General features: G+C 44.4%; 1 protein-coding gene across 1 annotated transcript in view; it reads left to right on the top strand.

Moving 5' to 3' along the window:
* The window catches only part of LOC129863861 (breakpoint cluster region protein-like), a 139932-nt gene extending 120151 nt beyond the window's left edge, over positions 1 to 19781 (top strand). Inside the window, exons 9-23 of the mRNA XM_055936201.1 lie at positions 1276 to 1397; positions 1658 to 1823; positions 1960 to 2079; positions 2246 to 2321; positions 2574 to 2684; positions 2909 to 2983; positions 3509 to 3606; positions 5741 to 5872; positions 9702 to 9761; positions 9919 to 10028; positions 13021 to 13160; positions 13815 to 13949; positions 14061 to 14166; positions 14360 to 14522; positions 14635 to 19781. Of these exons, the coding sequence (XP_055792176.1) occupies positions 1276 to 1397; positions 1658 to 1823; positions 1960 to 2079; positions 2246 to 2321; positions 2574 to 2684; positions 2909 to 2983; positions 3509 to 3606; positions 5741 to 5872; positions 9702 to 9761; positions 9919 to 10028; positions 13021 to 13160; positions 13815 to 13949; positions 14061 to 14166; positions 14360 to 14522; positions 14635 to 14724 (1704 nt within the window). The 3' untranslated portion in view covers positions 14725 to 19781. The remainder of the gene's footprint in view (positions 1 to 1275; positions 1398 to 1657; positions 1824 to 1959; positions 2080 to 2245; positions 2322 to 2573; positions 2685 to 2908; positions 2984 to 3508; positions 3607 to 5740; positions 5873 to 9701; positions 9762 to 9918; positions 10029 to 13020; positions 13161 to 13814; positions 13950 to 14060; positions 14167 to 14359; positions 14523 to 14634) is intronic.
* The last annotated feature ends 160 nt before the right edge of the window (positions 19782 to 19941 follow it).

The raw sequence follows: 19941 nt of genomic DNA, 5'->3' as shown, positions 1-19941 counted from the left end.
ATATGCCAACATTCCAGTCAAACGCAGTCAATCCACAGCCATACTGTACGTAGGCTGAAATCACTTGATGATAGATAGGACTTAGACAAGTTGTAAATGCAACAAATACCTATATATATATATATCATGTAATAATAATTTAATAGGATCTCTATGGTCTACACTATACTGAATGGTACAGTAACGCCCCTGCATTTTGCTTGGGTAGACCCTGTTAGTTGTGTGTGAGCGTGGATGACTCACACACACAGAAGCATATTGTCCTCCTCACCGTTGTTTTGTCAGTGGTAATGACTGAGCGTTCAGGAGAGGCGCCCACAGGGGGGGCTGGGGGGCAGGTTGACATTTATTGGGATGACTCATGTACTGGCAGCTCTGCAGAGTGATCACTAGCTGGCACAGCCACAAAGTCATCACATCTGAGTTTAAACCTCACCCTAATGCCTAACCCTAAATTTAAAGCAAAAAGCATGTTTTTGTTCTTTTTTAATTTTTAAGATATAACCAGTGTTGTAGCTGGCCTATCTAGTGGAAACCACACAGTTCTGCATCCTGGGCAAGACCCATGACAATACACACAACCTGCGGGAGGGTGGGGGGGAAGAGGGGGAGTGCTACGATTGGCTGGGGCTGGCTGTGACATCCTGCTTCGCAAGCCCTGCTGCCACGGTGATGTGAGGCTGGGGATCGCTGGTGCCTTGCCTGTGGGGAGAGGGGTTGAGGGGGGAGACGAAGGATGAGAGGGGGGGGGGGGTTGCTTGTGTACCTCTACCCTTCAGGTTTCGCATTATAAGACCATTCATTGTAGGGAGTGCAGTAAATCTGTAAAATAGTTATGTGTTTTACCTCTTCAGAAATGCCCTGGGGATATGATATGTAGTCATGCCTCTGACTGTCCTCATACAATCTATATGTCCTCATTCGGTCTATAATGTGCTTTGATCAAATTTGTCCACCTTATATTATGCTGTAGACTTTCTGTTCCTGTTCACAAATGTACCCCCTATAGTCCTTCATGAGGTTAGACAAGGGCGTCATATTAGAACACTGTTCTGACGTTGGATTTCTCGTGATGCTGTTTCATTTTATACTCAGGGCTGTCACTAAACAGCTGTGTGGAAAAACAACATCACTGCCCCCTTCTGGTTCATGGTGGCACAACAGGCCACACAGCATCTCAACCAATGCAGATGAGGAAGTTGAGGATATTGATTGCTTAGCTGATGTATAGATTTGTTCTGCTGACGGTTGATGGCTGGTTGTGTGATTCTGTAGAACCGCCAGCTGCTGAAGGACAGCTTCATGGTGGAGCTGGTGGAGGGAGCCAGGAAGCTCCGTCATGTTTTCCTCTTCACGGACCTGCTGCTCTGCGCCAAGCTCAAGAAACAGATCGGAGGGTAAAATAGACATCTTTCTGTCTATATTTCACTCTTTTTTCCTGTTCTTCTAACATATTCCAGGACATCTATCACAAGACGCCTAGTTAAATAAAGGTTAAATACAAAATAAAATGTTTTTAAACGCTAGGATTTCATATCTCCATCTCTCCCTCTCTTTCTCTGTCTCTCTCTACCCCCCCTCTCTCTCCCTCCTCTCCCCCCTCTCTTTTTTTCTCTCTCTCTCTTTCTCTACCTTCTTTGTCCCTTCCTCTCGGCAGGAAGAGTCAGCAGTATGATTCCAAGTGGTACATCCCTCTGTCAGACCTGACCTTCCAGAACGCAGATGAGTCAGAGCCTCTGCACATCCCCCAGGTGCCTGACGAGGAGCTGGACGCCATGAAGGTCAAGATCTCTCACATCAAGAGTGAGATCCAGAGAGAGAAGGTATTTCACATACAGTGTTAATGAGCACACACACACACACGCGCGATCACACACACACACAGAGACACACACTAATCAGTAAAAATGTAGTTGACAGGTCTTTTGCAAATGTGTTGTCTTTGTCTGTGACCTCCAGAGAGCCAACAAAGGGTCAAAGGTGATTGAACGGTTGAGGAAGAAGCTGTCGGAGCAGGAGTCTCTTCTGCTGCTTACCTCCCCCAGCATGGCCCTCCGAGTACACAACAGGAACGGCAAGGTGAGCCCCCTGTCTTCCACTTTATCATCGTCAACACCAAAGGATCATCACCATCATCCTTCTTCAGCGTTACAACCATCATCGTCAACCACATCATCATCTTTGATAGGCTGTATCTAAGTTAGGCTGTAGGCTGTATCGTATCTAAGTGTGTGCTGTGTTTCAGGGTTACACGTTCCTGATGTCATCAGACTACGAGCGGGCCGAGTGGAAGGAGACGATCCGGGAACAGCAGAAGAAATGTAGGTGTCCCTCAGCATTCGACTGTTACTGAACTTGCTCTTCACTATCACTCTCTAAGCAATAGGTGTTTGAGTAAGATTAGATGAAGAAGATCGACAACAATGTGACCTGTATTCCATGGTGTGTAGACTTTCTTGATGCATTGAAACCACTAATATTTGCTCACATGCAGCGTTACCTCCCATACTGTACTGTGTGTGGGTGACTGACCCCTGACCCTTGACCCTGTGGTTGTATGGTCCCTCTCCCAGGCTTCAAGAGCTTCTCCCTGACCTCCATGGAGCTACAGATGTTGACCAACTCCTGTGTGAAGCTGCAGACAGTCCACCACATCCCACTCACCATCAACAAAGAAGGTCAAGGTACCAGATGTTCCTCAATGTTCTGCTCTGAGGTTTTCTGTCAGATGCATCAACTGAAACATTCTCCACATAGGAACAAAACAGACGTTATAACAGTTTGCAGTTTGCAGTGTTTGGTCTCTTTTTAGTTTAGTTTTCTAGAGTGAAGAGAATAGAGTTATTTAGGGTTCTTTATGGTTTCATTCCGATGTGAACCTTCATCTCTCTTCCTTGTGTTTTTCCAGAGGATGAATCGCCTGGCCTCCATGGATTCCTGAATGTAATCGTCCACTCTGCCTCGGGCCTCAAACAGAGCCTGAGTGAGTGTCCCTACTCCTCGGAAGGGCCTTCATACCGGACATAGTGTACAGGAGTAATAACAAAGGCATTAGGGTTGCGTTCCAAATGGCACCCTATTTCCTTCATAGGGCACTACTTTTGACCAGGGCCCATAGGGCTCTATAGGGAATAGGGTGCCATTTGGGACGACACCCCTTACTCTAAGCTTACTGGAGCTACCGCTGTTCTGTAGCACAGGCATAAACATTAAACACACCGGTTCTGGGAAACGTCATAGAATTTGAACGAGGTTACTGATAGCACAGAAGTTTAAACATATATTCAACATATATTTCATGTGTTGTTACATTGTTCTCAGCGACATTAGTAGGCGTAACTATGATGACAGTTCATTTACAGAGCTCACATTGAGAAATCTCCCTGACCAAAATGGCAGATTTTGCTAGGATGTGTTCTATTTAATTCTGTGGGGTATCGTCATAGAGACCACTGCTAGTGCTATTCTTTTGGGCGAATCTAACTGTGACTGCGTCTTCTCCTCTCAGATCTGTACTGCACGTTAGAGGTGGACTCCTTTGGCTACTTTGCGAACAAAGCCAAGACGCGGGTGTATCGGTACACCACAGAGCCCAAATGGAACGAGGTAGGAACTTCTACTGTTATTACCCAACATATGCAGAGTACAGCATCGGCATTTTTTACTACCAAGGCCATGACATCTGGTGTTGTGGCCTAAGTGTCTTAATGAGAATGCCTGAATGGCCTCTTCAGTAAGGAGGAGCAGGAGGTAACAGCAGAGAGCCCAAATGGAGCAGATGTTTCGCATCCAAACACACACACACACAGACAGACAGACAGACAGACAGACAGACAGACAGACAGACAGACAGACAGACAGACAGACAGACAGACAGACAGACAGACAGACAGACAGACAGACAGACAGACAGACAGACAGACAGACAGACAGACAGACAGACAGACACACACACACACACACACACACACACACACACACACACACACACACACACACACAGTCAGAGCTGAACACCGCAAACACAAAGAGCTTGTGCGTCATGAGCTATGAGAACGCGCACGACAGCTTTGAGACACAATCAGCAAATTTGTTCATCTGCAGCAGGAATGTTCCACCAGGCTCAAGGAACTGCTGCGGCCTCTGCTGCTTAATTCATTTGCTCAGTAAAGTGGAAATAGTGTTAGCTAATGAGGAGCTTCTGATGACGACTCGTGTCTGTGGAAATGTTCACGGAATGCGTTGCGACCTGAACCATGTGGAAACCATATGCAGGGTGTTCTTTTACGTAATTAACGGGAATCTCCATCAGCGGTCCAGTCTGCTGTTCACAATGCGTTTACATCTACAGCATTTAACTGCTAACGTATACAGACCAACACTATAGAGTATCTCTTGGAAGAGACTTTCATGCCAAATACTTAACTACCAATGTAAAGATAAACTGCATCTCTGCTTCTACCTGCCCCCTTATCAGAGTCCCACATTAGGTTGGCTTCATCTTCACCTGTCCTGAAACCCCTAACTCTTTACCGTGGTCCTTTGAGAAATGACCGTAAAGCCTCTTTAGACTATGTGGTTTTGGTGTGCAGATAGGCCCCATAAATCTATGTGATTTCTGTGGCATTTTCTCTCGCTCTCTTTCTCTCTCGCTCGCTCATTTTCTCTCGCTCTCTTTCTCTCTCGCTCGCTCATTTTCTCTCGCTCTCTTTCTCTCTCGCTCGCTCATTTTCTCTCTCTCTCTCTCTCTCTCGATCTCTTGCTATTCTTTCTTTCTCTCTCTCGCTACTCTTTATCACGTTTCAGGTAAGACCCAAATGCAGACTGCGTTGAAGTAAACATGTTTTTTACAGCAACAGGGGCAGGCAAACGACAGGTCAAGGCAGGCAGGGGTCGATAATCCAGAGTAGTGGGGCAAAGGTACAGGACGGCAGGCAGACTCAGGGTCAGGGCGGGCAAAAAAGGTCAAAACCGGGAAAAACAGGCCTCCCGGGTGGCGCAGTGGTCTAGGGCACTGCATCGCAGTGCTAGCTGCGCCACCAGAGTCTCTGGGTTCGCGCCCAGGCTCTGTCGCAGCCGGCTGCGACCGGGAGGTCCGTGGCGCGACGCACAATTGGGCTAGCGTCGTCCGGGTTAGGGAGGGTTTGGCCGGTAGGGATATCCTTGTCTCATCGCGCTCCAGCGACTCCTGTGGCGGGCCGGGCGCAGTGCGCGCTAACCAAGGGGGCCAGGTGCACAGTGTTTCCTCCGACACATTGGTGCGGCTGTCTTCCGGGTTGGAGGCGCGCTGTGTTAAAGAAGCAGTGCGGCTTGGTTGGGTTGTGCTTCGGAGGACGCATGGCTTTCGACCTTCGTCTCTCCCGAGCCCGTACGGGAGTTGTAGCGATGAGACAAGATAGTAATTACTAGCGATTGGATACCACGAAAATTAGGGAGAAAAGGGGATAAAATGTAAAAAATTAAAATAAAAAAAAACGGGAAAAACAGGAACAATCAAGAGACAGGAACAGAGGGGAAAACGCTGGTAGGCTTGACGAAACAAAAGGAATTGGCAACAGACAAACAGAGGACACAGGTATAAATACACAGGGGATAATGGGGAAGATGGGCAACACTTTGAGGGAGGTGGAGACAAGCACAAAGACAGGTGAAACAGATCAGGGCGTGACACTTTCTCGTTCTCTTCCCTCTTCCCTCTCGCTCTCTTCCCTCTCTTTCTCTCTCTCTCTCTGTACTCCAGGAGTTTGAGATAGACCTGGAGGGCTCTCAGACCCTGAGGCTGCTGTGTTATGAGAAGAGCTACAACAAGACCAAGCAGATCAAAGAGGATGGAGACAGCACCGACCGCATCATCGGCAAAGGACAGATCCCGGTACGTTTCTGAGTCAACGTAACGCTGTAACGTCACCATGGCGACATAGCCAGATAACGTTATGGTTATGCCAGTGTGGTGTGATTGTTGTCTGAATGTCCTAGATGTGGACTGGACACTGCTGAGTGCTCTACTGATTCACTTAATGAATTCGCTTATTATGTTAGTAGTAGGATAGAATGTCTACAGTGACTAGATGTGTTTTAGAGGAATTTAAAATAGACTTATCTTAGAGGGTAAAGTGTCAGTAACCCATCCTGACCCTGTTTGAATCAGGGTCCATAATTCATGTGTTCAACCTGACCTGGTAACCATGTCTCTCCCGAGAAGGCTCTCTCACTTTCAATTGTAAATGTATGTGTACACGCACGTTTTTTTTGCTTGTGGGTTTTGAGGGATGGAGTACTCTATAGGGGGCCCACTGGAATGGGCTTTGTGTACACAGCCCGTTTTGTTTCAAGGAAAGGCAGGTAGCCTTGGTTAGTGTTTCAGAGCCATGGGGCCTCTGCTTTGATCTGGTCTACTCCTGGGGGGTTTACTGTTCCCTGTTCCCCTCCCCCACTTGGCCGTGTGTGTGTGTGTGTGTGTGTGTGTGTGTGTGTGTGTGTGTGTGTGTGTGTGTGTGTGTGTGTGTGTGTGTGTGTGTGTGTGTGTGTGTGTGTGTGTGTGTGTGTATGAAAACCTTTCAGTATTCAGTGGTGTCCAATAACAATATACATTTACCGGACCTGGGGCAGTCTTGTAGGGTGAAGTTGACCCTAAACACTGATCTTGGGTCAGTTTAGCATTTTCCCCACTAATGGTTAAAATTATGAATGGGGGAGGTAGCTGAGCCTATATCTGTACCTATGGGGAATCCATACCCCAGAGCAGAGGGAGTTATGATGCCTGAACCCAGGTAGTTTCTCTCTGGTTTGTCGCTTGCTCGTTAAACAAAGCTAAAAATGTGGGAATACGGCTCCCTCTAGTGGTTGCCACGGTAACTGGGATGAGTATCGCCATGCCAACAACGATGGTGGTTCAACACAGAATCGTCCCATACCCCAGTCTGTACATACTGTACCACCCACATCACACGTGTTTGTTCGAGTAGCGCCGGGCTCTCTCCTACTCTGATCTATGTGCTGTGTTCCTCAGTAGCCTTATAATACACCGCTTACATCTGGTCCACACAGAAACACACACAGCTTACATCTGGTTCACACAGAAACACACACAGCTTACATCTGGTCCACACAGCTTACATCTGGTTCACACAGAAACACACACAGCTTACATCTGGTCCACACAGCTTACATCTGGTTCACACAGAAACACACACCTTACATCTGGTCTACACAGAAACACACACCGCTTACATCTGGTTCACACAGAAATACACACAGCTTACATCTGGTTCACACAGAAACACACACAGCTTACATCTGGTCCACACAGAAACACACACAGCTTACATCTGGTCCACACAGCTTACATCTGGTCTACACAGAAACACACACAGCTTACATCTGGTTCACACAGAAACACACACAGCTTATATCTGGTCCACACAGAAACACACACAGCTTACATCTGGTTCACCCAGAAACACACATATCTTACATCTGGTTCACCCAGAAACACACATATCTTACATCTGGTTCACCCAGAAACACACACAGCTTACATCTGGTCCACACAGAAACACACACACCTTACATCTGGTCCACACAGAAACACACACAGCTTACATCTGGTTCACACAGAAACACACACACCTTACATCTGGTCCACACAGAAACACACACACCTTACATCTGGTCCACACAGAAACACACACACCTTACATCTGGTCCACACAGAAACACACACAGCAGGACGCCGTGTTGCCATAGCTGAGCGGCTTAGTATGAAAGTCCCAACAGATGATTCATTCATGTATTCATTTAACCTTTATTTTGACACGGAGCCCTGGATGCACATCAATACACACTATTCAGATCAACTTTTCTTCCAAACACGCGAGGTGGGCATGTGGCGCACTGGGCTTGGCTACAGCTCTACTGACGGAGGAACAGCACAGAAAACAAGGAGAAGAGGAGGAGAGAAGAAGGGCAGTATGGGCCTGACGGGAGCGTCTACCACCAACTCCCTGAATCTACAGAACTTGCACACTAGACTTTCTCAGTCTTTGTCAGTCTCTCGACACAGAAAGCCATGACAGGTGGAGTAGCTGAGGACAGAGGAGATGGGGTGCAAGGAAAGGCCTGCACTCTATTTGCCAGACACTGCAGCAGGGTCAGTGTGGAGGGCAGTAGGGAGAGGGGAAAGGAGGTCCCTGGCCTGGGGTGAAGGGAGAAGTATACGCAGTGCCCTGCTGAGAGGCACAGAAACCCCCCTCGCTGTACAATGACTAATGTCCGATGTTTTTTTTTTTTTTTTTATAAATAAATTTTATCCCATTTTCTCCCCAATTTTCGTGGTATCCAATCGCTAGTAATTACTATCTTGTCTCATCGCTACAACTCCCGTATGGGCTCGGGAGAGACGAAGGTCGAAAGCCATGCGTCCTCCGAAGCACAACCCAACCAAGCCGCACTGCTTCTTAACACAGCGCGCCTCCAACCCGGAAGCCAGCCGCACCAATGTGTCGGAGGAAACACCGTGCACCTGGCCCCCTTGGTTAGTGCGCACTGCGCCCGGCCCGCCACAGGAGTCGCTGGAGCGCGATGAGACAAGGATATCTCTACCGGCCAAACCCTCCCTAACCCGGACGACGCTATGCCAATTGTGCGTCGCCCCACGGACCTCCCGGTCGCGGCCGGCTGCGACAGAGCCTGGGCGCGAACCCAGAGACTGTGGTGGCGCAGCTAGCACTGCGATGCAGTGCCCTAGACCACTGCGCCACCCGGGAGGCCCCCTAATGTCCGATGGTTTGACAGAAACAAATCATGTACGGTGAGGGGAACAGGCAACTGTGTGTGTGTTTGCTTTTGTTGTCCACATTCCAGCGACAGACAGCCCATGTTAGCCGTACTTTAAGTTTGCGCAGTGACATGCAGATCACCTTTGTCTCAACCCCGTACAGGCAAGGATTCCTTGTCCTTTGACTTTTTTGATGTGACCGTGCGTATTTTCCTCTGTTGAACTGTTACGGACCGAGAGAGAGACCTTCTCTGTACCCTACCAGTGTACTGTTACTGTACTGGCTCAGGAGATTGAAATGATTCAATTAAGTGCTGGGAACATGATCCAGCGCTGCATGTGATCAGATGGAGCTTAGCCAAGATGGGGATGAGGGAGAAAGGTATACAATGAACTGTGGGTGGGTGTGGTGTCTGTGTGGTGTGGTGTGGTGTGGTACGGTGTGCCCGGCTAAACTCAGTCCAGATGGCAGGATCTGTTTCTCTGCTTGTCCAGAGTGGACAGGAGGACAGTTAGCTGACTAATGCAGGAGGTGATAGGGGCCAGATTTGCTGACCAACTGAAACCTGAGGTTGCACTTGATAACACGTTATAACGTCACTGTGTGGAGAAAATGATAAACAATTGGTGTATTCAGTTCTAGGGAAGACGTCAGCCTAAAGGTATTGTTTGTGAGTCTTGGTGTCTGTGTGTATTGGTGTTTGAGTCTTGGTGTCTGTGTGTATTGGTGTTTATGAGTCTTGGTGTCTGTGTGTATTGGTGTTTATGAGTCTTGGTGTCTGTGTGTATTGGTGTTTGAGTCTTGGTGTCTGTGTGTATTGGTGTTTGAGTCTTGGTGTCTGTGTGTATTGGTGTTTATGAGTCTTGATGTCTGTGTGTATTGGTGTACTAACCTTGGATTTTCTACTGGCTTTGCTCCATCCAGCTGGATCCGCAGACGCTTCAAGGCAAAGACTGGCAGAGGACGCTTATCCCCATGAACGGGGTGAGTGTATTAGTGTGTCAGCCCCGTTAAACGGACGAGTCTGTGTTTGTGCCATGCCATGTGATCCTTTAAATGTGTGTTTCTTGTCATACTTAGCCATTTCTTGTCAGTGTAAACGGGTTTAGACTGTCATTTAATCCATCTCTCTCGGCTCCAGATCGAAGTGAAGCTCTCTATGAAGTTCACCAGCCGGGAGTTCAGTCTGAAGAGGATGCCGTCACGGAAACCCATGGGCGTGTTCGGAATCAAGATCTCCACGGTGACCAAGTGAGTTCAATAGCCCCCTCATATAAATATACCCCGGAACACACTCCCCGACCATCTATACAGTAACCATGGAGAAAGCCTACCATAAGACAGCTGGAGAATGCAAGTGACCCAAGTGAATGTCACAGCTTAATCTAAGAACCAGAGAATCTCTCTGAAAGGAGGAAGGAGAAGATAGAATGGGGGGAGGGGGGGGGGGGGGCAGATGGACAGGACCCCATGTTGAGATTGTAAGCCTCTCATCCCAGATAATCCAAACTACATTCCCGTGTCACTATTCACTCCCCCAAGTACAAGCCCTGGTCAGGAACTGACCCGTTCCCCTTCTCCTTTAGTATACTAAGAGAACACAAACATTGTTTCTGGTGTACATCTGGCAAAGCTTCTGTCAAGCCACTGATTAGAGTGGTCTCTGTCTGCGTCGCAAATGGCACCTCCTCCTTATACAGTGTACTACTGTTGACCTGGTCAAAAGAGACACTCTGTGATTTTAGGGAAGGTAAATGTTATTGACAAGATGTCAACTCACACAGTCTCCCATAGATGGAAAAAACGATTTTCCTACTTGCATTTCTCCTTGTGGACACTGCTCTGAGGTTGTCAACAGAGAATAAAGAGAGGGAGAGGGGTAAATAGGGACCATGAAAGAAGGGGTGAAGGGGCATTCAGATAGAGTGCAATATGTAGTTAAACAGTAAGGGGCAGTTGAGGCAAAGATAGTGGATAAAGAAAGATAGTTCACTCAGGCTGTTTACCATTGAATAAAATAGCCTGTTCCTGTCTACTTAAGGGAGTGGCTCTCCCATAGACACCAATGTGATAGCAGCAGGGTCTGGTCTACTTAGTTCATTGACTTCCATTGAAACAGAAACAATTAGGGAGTGGGATATCTCGCTTCCTCTTCCGTCTCTGGTTGAGGCCAGGCTTATGGCCAATGTTGGTGAGTGATGCTAATTTGATTGCTGGTAACGAGCGGACTAATAAGGTTTAACAGCAGAACCAATTAAGGCTGTAGAGACAACAGGCCCCCAATAACACCAACAGAGAGCCACCACCATCACTACTGGACCTTAGAACAACTACATAGTCACACAGGGCTGCCTGCCAGCTCAACCTGCACATTTGTTGTACATGAACCCACAACAAAACACACAGTGGTAATTGTGCATTTTGTATCCATAATAATTAATGAACATGATAAAGTACACAGCCGATGTGTTTATATTTACAGTACAGTACACACGTTATTGTCAGTGGGAATATACAGTACCAGTCAAAGGTTTGGACACACCTACTCATTCAAGGGTTTTTATTTATTTTTTACTCTTTCCTACGTTGTAGAATAATAGTGAAGACATCAAAACTATGAAATAACACATATGGAAACATGTAGTAACCAAAAAAGTGTTAAACAAATTAAAATATAGTTTAGATTTTAGATTCTTCAGAGTAGCCACCCTTTCTTTGCCTTGATGACAGCTTTGCACACTCTTGGCATTCTCTCAACCAGTTTCACCTGGAATGCTTTTCCAACAGTCCTGAAGGAGTTCCCACATATGCTGAGCACTTGTTGGCTGCTTTTCCTTCACTTTGTAGTACAACTCATCCTAAACCATCTCAATTTGGTTGAGGTCAGGTGATTGTGGAGGCCAGGTCATCTGATTCAGCCCTCCATCACTCTCCTTCTTGATAGCCCTTACACAGCCTGGAGGTATGTTGGGTCATTGTCCTGTTGAAAAACAAACCAGATGGGATGGCGTATCGCTGCAGAATGCTGTGGTAGCCATGCTGGTTAAGTATGCCTTGAATTCTAAATAAATCACAGACAGTGTCACCAGCAAAGCACCCCCACATCATCACAACCTCCTCCTCCATGCTTCACAGTGGGAACCACACATGCGGAGATCATCCGTTCTCCTACTCAACATCTCACAAAGACATGGCGTTTGGAACCAAAAATCTCTAATTTGGACTCATCAGACCAAAGGACAGATTTCCGCCGGTGTAATGTCCATTGCTCGTGTTTCTTTGCCCAAACAAGTATCTTATTATTATTGGTGTCCTTTAGTAATGGTTTCTTTGCAGCAATTCGACCATGAAGGCCTGATTCACACAGTCTCCTCTGAACAGTTGATGTTCAGATGTGTCTGTTACTTGAACTCTGTGAAGCATTTATTTGGGCTGCAATCTGAGGTGCAGTTAACTCTAATGAACGTATCCTCTGCAGCAGAGGTAACTCTGGGTCTTCCTTTCCTGTGGTGGTCCTCATGAGATCCAGTTTCATCATAGCGCTTGATGGTTTTTGCGACTGCACTTGAAGAAACTTTCAAAGTTCTTGAAATGTTCCGTATTAACTGACCTTCATGCCTTAAAGTAATGATGGACTCTAATTTCTCTTTGCTTATTTGAGCTGTTTTTGCCATAATATGGACTTGGTCTTTTACCAAATAGGGCTATATTCTGTATACCACTCCTACCTTGTCACAACACAACTGATTGGCTCAAATGCATTAACTTTTAACAAGGCACACCTATTAATTGAAATGCATTCCAGGTGACTACCTCATGAAGCTGGTTGAGAGAATGCCAAGAGTGTGCAAAGCTGTCATCAAGGCAAATGTGGCTACTTTGAAGAATCTCAAATATAATATAGATTTTGATTTGTTTAACACTTTTTTGGTTACTACATGATTCCATACGTGTTATTTCATCGTTTTGATGTCTTCACTATTATTCTACAATGTAGAAAATAGTCCAAATAAATAAAAACTCTGGAATGAGTAGGTGTGTCCAAACTTTTGACTGGTACTGTATGTTGTTATTGTTTTAATAATTGAACACACATTTTTTGGATACTAACACAGTTAAAGATGCAATTTGTGTGCAACCTATGCATCCAACAGAAAAACTCTTTGGTGTGTGTGTGTCATTATGTATGTATCCCCATGCCCTCTGGTATGCCATTCCTTAATTGTGTGTTTCCCCATGCCAGACGGGAGCACTCCAAGGTGCCCTACATCGTCAGACAGTGTCTGGAGGAGATTGAGCGGAGGGGGATGGAGGAGGTGGGCATCTACCGAGTCTCAGGGGTGGCTACAGACATCCAGGCCCTGAAGGCTGCCTTTGACACCAGTGAGTACCAACACCTTACTTTCCCCTGACTCTCCCTCTCAGTAGAGCCCTGAATGTGAGAATGGGCTACAGTATAGCATATAGCATACTCTGTGGACGTTCTGTAGCTTGGTGGAACCAACCTTGATACGTGAAGCGAGATAGAACATTGAATGCAGCCATCAGTCTGGTTCCATCAGACTAGCCTCTCTGTGCACTCCCTTGTAAATTCAAGTCTGTTGGACTGACTACTATAAAATCCATGTGTCCTACCCTGCTGTTTCCCCTAGGTGAACTTCTGATTATGCTGCTCCGTTTTTGGGAATCATGGGTACATTTTCTGGTTTTGCAAAAAAAAAGACTAAAAGAGTTTGTGCTTAACACAGTTTTCTTTCTTAATTTAGATTTACTAATTCCTATGTGTGGGTGTGAGCTTGTGTGTCTGTGCATTTGTGTGAGTACGTATGTGTGTGGTGGTTTCTGTGATTACGACATATACAGCTTGCTTTGGGGAGCATGTTGTGTCCTCGGCCAGTGTCTATCTGCCAATGAACTGAGGCGCAGTGTGATTTTAGAGAATGCCTGAAATGCCTGACGGCTATCCGTCTCCCGCTCCGATGTTGCCATGGCTACACTTTCTGCCTGTCTTCCTGAGCTCTGCCGTCTTTCCCACAGACAACAAAGACGTGTCTGTGATGATGAGTGAGATGGATGTGAACGCCATCGCCGGGACTCTGAAGCTGTACTTCAGGGAGCTGCCAGAACCCCTCTTCACTGATGACCTGTACCCCAACTTCGCAGGAGGCATTGGTTAGTCACATGCCTTTGACCGGGCCAACAGCCACTTCTACCATTATCATATTATCGTGGTATAACTCAGCACTCAGGTTAATGTGTGAATGTCGGTCTCTCTTTCTGCAGCCCTGTCTGACAGCGTTGCCAAAGAGAGTTGCATGCTGAATCTACTGTTGTCGCTGCCAGAACCCAATCTGGTTACATTCCTCTTCCTGCTGGATCACTTGAAGAGGTACACACAGACACCCACACAGACATCGAGCTACACTTAGACACACACAAGCATTTAGAGACAAGCCGATCCCAAGCAAACAAGCAGATGCTAAACTCCTTATTTGTTTGAGTAACAGAGGGATTGTTATGTCCTTTCACGTGGTGTGTTACCATGAACCACCATTCACCCTCGGTCTCTCCCCGCTCCCCAGGGTGGCTGACAAGGAGAGCATCAACAAGATGTCCCTCCACAACCTGGCCACAGTGTTTGGCCCCACCCTGCTGCGGCCTGCAGAGAAGGACAGCAAGATCCCCACCAATCCCACGCAGCCTATCAGCATGGGAGACAGCTGGTCCCTGGAGGTCATGTCACAGGTAGGTGATATAGTCTGTCTCTCTCTCCTCTCGCTTCCCCACCTCAATCTCTCTCACCCCATCCCTCTTCTTTGGTATCATCGTCCCTCTCAGTGTCGGTCTGTCCCCCCAGGTCCAGGTGTTGCTGTACTTCCTCCAGCTGGAGACCATCCCCACACCGGACAGTAAGCGTCAGAGCATCCTCTTCTCCACCGAAGTGTAGAGGGTTCCACAGGGAGAGAGAGGGTGCGATAGAGACTCAAACCGAGTCTACAGTACAGTATGTCCATTTGGGAAGGCTACTGAGAGTGAGAATGGCCCTAGCTGGACTGGACTCCAGCAGGAGATTTCTTCGCCGCTGATTCTGGACATATCCTGCAGAGGGCGCCACCACCCCCTCCAAGAACAAGAGGTTGACACCAGTACCACACATTTGATGATGATAATGCATTATTACATCACACCCAATAGCCAGTGTGACTCTCTGTGCCTCTCTGACGCAACATATTCTCCTCTCCTCCTTGCTCTGTCTTTTCGCTCTCATGTCAAAGCTCCACAGCTTGTGTACGGTGTCTGGAATGAATGCCACTACTGGACATGCCTGCTGTAACCACGAATTAAACACTTCAATTTGATACTGATAAGCATGTAGGGGAAAAGACTGTCCCAGGTAATGGTTTATTTTTTTGGTATCGGCTCCTGCTTGGTAAGCAGAGAAACAGCTATTGTGTAACTTATGACAGATTCTGTGATTTCTCATCACACTTTTGGGCTTCTCCACTTTAAGTTATTGTTGTGGAAGGTCATTCTCAATTCTTCTCGATTTAGTTTGAAGACTTATACAGGCAAAGCAGGAATCCAATGCTTTTATTGTTTTCGTTTTGTACTGTATGCCTCTTCAGAAATAGCCAGATTGTGATGGACATCACATACACAGTATATTTGTTTTTGGACAATTATGAAGGCAAGAGCCTGCGCTGCGTTTTGTTTAGCCATCTCAAATGTTTGAGTTATTTCTTAATCCACCGCTGAAGAGATTCAATCCGTATGTTTTACACGTGATACATTGGGACCACAATGCTTAATAGGGTTCTGTTGAAAAGGAGACATCTGGGTCCTCTGAAGAGGTTCTGATAGGAACATCCAGAGCTGCCAGGATCACCACACAGTTGTCCCAGGAATCCAAAACTCACACACACAACAACAAAAAGTGTATAGAAGGTTAACAAGCCTTGGACAAACACAGAGAGACTGCAAGAAAAGGAACAGTTGACAGAAACAGATGATCTTTCTATAGATTATTATAGGACTGCCAACAGTTTGGATCATAAAGCAATTCTATCTAGTTGTGTTGTTTGTGTCTCAAGTAGTCCTTATTTTAAATATCCAGGAAGCAATATATTTTCTAACATAGGATTTTGTCTGCGTTCATATCTTTGGTCCGGAGATGTCATAGGAGATCTAGCATAAATAATCTGTTGTTTGGCATTTTTTTTAAACACAATTGTATTTACAGATAAATTATTTACATAATCCTAAAGCTGTAATTTTTGTATTTTACTTATTTTAACAGTGTAATAATCATTGATATGAGCATAATTTATTCTGAGGGAGGGGGCCAGATACGACATCTGTTTGTTCCAATTTGATGAAGAAAGTGGTATAGGTTTCAGCCTTGAGTCCTGGGGTGATGGGAGATCATATCCTGCCTATGTAACCAGGATGTAGCCTTGTTGTGGGAATAACTGCAGTTTTGTCCAGCCTTTTGTTAGCCATTTATCCATCATGAAGGTAACACTACCTCTATGATTTTGAATGCTGCTGTGGAAATGTCACAACCTCTCTTCATCTGTTGGGTAACCTTCCCAGTGAGTGTCCTAGTCCACCACCACCGACCCTGAAATCTTGCAGTGTTACTGAAGTAGTAAACAAAACAATACATTTAGTAGTATACAGTACATACAATAACGTGTTTCCTCTTGTCAACTGTCTCTGTGGTCTTGTAAAAGTAATTCTCATGTAAACGAAGGTAATTTGCCTATTTCAAATTGGTTGTTTTGATTTGCAGGCGCTCTACATTTTTGTCCAAAGTTAACCATTCTGTTGCTTTTATGAAAGATTACTTGTTTATCCTCTTTTCAATGAAGGTGACCTATCCTATTTTCATCAATACTGTGGTGGGTGTTTGGACAGCTGTCTTAAACCATCCCCTAGACCCCTCCACCCATTGTCTGCCTGATAGTAACCCACAATAGGGACATGGAAAAGAAAATGCTCTTTTATTTTGTTCAGAAAAAAAAGAGAAGATTATATTAGTAGAGTTTTAATTTCAGTACCTTGATTTAACATGCAGGCATGTTTGATTACATTTATTTTCTTCACTATGTTGTCATCTATAGTGAGTTCCGAAAGTATTGGGACAGCGACACATTTGTTGTTGTTATGGCTCTGTACTCCAGTACTTTAGATTTGAAATGATACAATGACCATGAGGTTAAAGTGCAGACTGTCAGCATTGATTTGAGGGTATTTTTTATCCATATCAGGTGAACTTTACAGAAATTACTGCACTGTTTTTATATAGTCCACCCATTTTAGGGGACAAAAATATTGGGACAAATTCACTTGTATATTAAAGTAGTCAAAAGTTAAGTATATATTTAGTCCCATATTCATTGCACGCACTGATTACATCAAGCTTGTGACTCAAAACGTGTTGGATGCATTTGCTGTTTGTTTTGGTTGTTTCAGATTATTTTGTGACCAATATAAAGGAATGGTAAATAATGTATTGTGTCATTTTGGAGTCACTTTTATTGTAAATAAGAATAGAATATGTTTCTAACCACTTCTACATTGTGGATGCTACCATGATTACGGACCCTCCTGAATTAAAAGCAGCCACATTAATGTAGAAGTGTTTAGAAACATATTCTATTCTTATTTACAATAAAAGTGACTCCAAAATGACACAATACATTATATACCATTCATTTCTATTGGGTACAAAATGTCCTGTAATTACTAAACGGTTCAGCCAATATGGATGAAAATACCCTAAAATTAAAGCTGACAGTCTGCACTTTAACTTCATAGTCATTGTATCATTTCAAATCCAAAGTGTTGTATTACAGAGCCAAAACAACAACACAAAGCTCACTGTACTTGTTGTTGTCATGTTGGGCCGCAGGATGTGTTTTGGTTCTGATAAAGAAGCTTAAAATAGGTTATAATGTTTCATGCTGGCTGACAAATTGTTAACAAGAAACGTGTTTAGTTTACTAACTCAAGAGACTGTACTACTCTCTACGCTACTGAGATTTCATGAAGGACTCCTACATTTTGAAGTTAGCGGAGACATTTCTGGCAGTTTTGACTGTAGTCAGTACAGTAGGTAGTGTAAAATCTGGCATTTGTGAGTGTGTGGTTGTGTATGCAAGCATTCATGCCCATACATGTGTGAGTGAGTGAATGAATTAATGGGACAATTATTTACTGTATAAAAAAGGGAATTAAGACATGTTTCAAATCCTGACTTAACCATATGTTAACATATCAACTAACTCAGTTCCGGTTAATAGCCATAGTCATAATTTTTAACAACACATTTTTGGCCTAATGTATCCTCACATATCCCACACACATGTAACTGTACATGGAGGAAGCCATTAGCTATGAGAGAGAAAGGCAGTGCATTGACCATTGATTTGGATCGCTTTGATCTACATAATTAGTGCTTAATGTGCACTGTTCTGCTCCATTGTGCCTCCACGCTATAGCTTTTATTCAGGATGTATGCCGTGGGTTTCAATATGTCATTGGAATTGCTGTTAGGAGACTTACTGGGTGTTTTAGTCTCCCTTGCCTTTTGAGAAAACCGATATGTCATTCTGGCACATATTTTGAGACCAATACATGACCGTAGAGTTTGGTATCTCCATTCATGGTACTAGCCTGTGTTGGAGATCTCGTCTGAATATTATGATACCAAACTGAGTCCATTTCATTTTTGGAATAAATACGATACTGACAATAGACAAATGCTTAGTCAATAACCCTCACTCTGCCTTAGCTCTGTCTACAATAACAAAATATCTCATTTTCAGCTTTTCTGTTCCAGTTCTGTGTAAAATGAAGTCTACTGTATTTACAGAGTTGAGTACCCTCATCTGAAGGAAATGATATTAGTAGTAACTAAGTGGTATCTATACTTGTAGGAGGACACTTTCAAAAATCACTGTCAGTTATATGACTCATATCTAGATCATATCGCTCAAGGCTCTATGCTATGCTGTGTATCGTTCATTTGTAAGATGTCCTTTGTTTTCCAATAACAGCCAAACAGTCTGTAACCACCTGTTGTCCTAACTGTTGCTACAGTATGTATGTATGTATCAACATGTCACTAATCCAGAACATAACCTACTTTGGATGGGCTTGCACTTTCAGTTCCTTTTGTTTTTACTCCAGACTGCCCACTGTGATGCATTAGGACATTTTCTGTGTGTAGAAAACCTTTGCAAAGAAAAGGATGAAGGTTCTTTGAGTTTATATGGGTTAGTTATCTCTCTAACCTCGTCTTGTGGTTGTACAATACGTACTGCATCATGCTAGAGACAGTGCTTACATTGGGTTCTTAGGTTTATTTATTGTGGTGTTCATCAAAGTGTGGACAATAACATTTAGGATGAAACAGTTGAACAATTGGGCTTCAACTGAAAGAGAACTTGGTTATTGATTGTCAGTGTGATACATATCATTTTCTTCATAGGGCTAGTCGCTTCCCTTCTTTCATGAAAAAGTAATATATGGCAACGTAAGATACATTGTTATTCTAAATATGTGGAATGGATTTTAAAGTCTAAAAATATGGAATATATTACTCTATGTATGACTTTAGCATTTCAGTGTATGCATACTGTATGTGGAATGAGTATTATTTCAGTACTTGTAAGGTGACATGAGCCTGGCAATAGTTTATCATAATTCATGTATTACTCTTTCTTCTTGGGAATATGATAGATTTATTCCATGTTTTCTAGTTAACTGTATGAGGCTAAAATGGGACTTGCTGGCCATCCACTGAAACAATTGACCTTTTTCTCTTTTTCAAATTAGATTTATTTTCTTCTGGTGAACATACATGTTTTGTTTTGGAGCTGTAAAAGGGATACTGTATTCTGAGGACAATACATGTTTGGAAGGCATTTGCAGCCTCTGTTTGTACAAAAAAATGTTAAATAAAATCTCCAGTATCTATGTAAAAAATAATGTGTCAATGGCTTATATCTTCAAGGCCTAACTGTTGATCCATATTACTAGATTTTAAAGATTGCAGACATATCACCAGTGTCACCACATCACAGATTCACTACATGTCATTATTTTATAAAATGATAAATGTTTCTCAACATCAGCAGAGAAAGCCTATTTAGATAAT

Source organism: Salvelinus fontinalis, chromosome 10 (genome assembly GCF_029448725.1).
Source record: "Salvelinus fontinalis isolate EN_2023a chromosome 10, ASM2944872v1, whole genome shotgun sequence".
Lineage (NCBI taxonomy): Eukaryota > Metazoa > Chordata > Actinopteri > Salmoniformes > Salmonidae > Salvelinus > Salvelinus fontinalis.
Note: the sequence above shows the minus strand (reverse complement) of the source record. Positions and strands in the feature narration are given on the sequence as shown.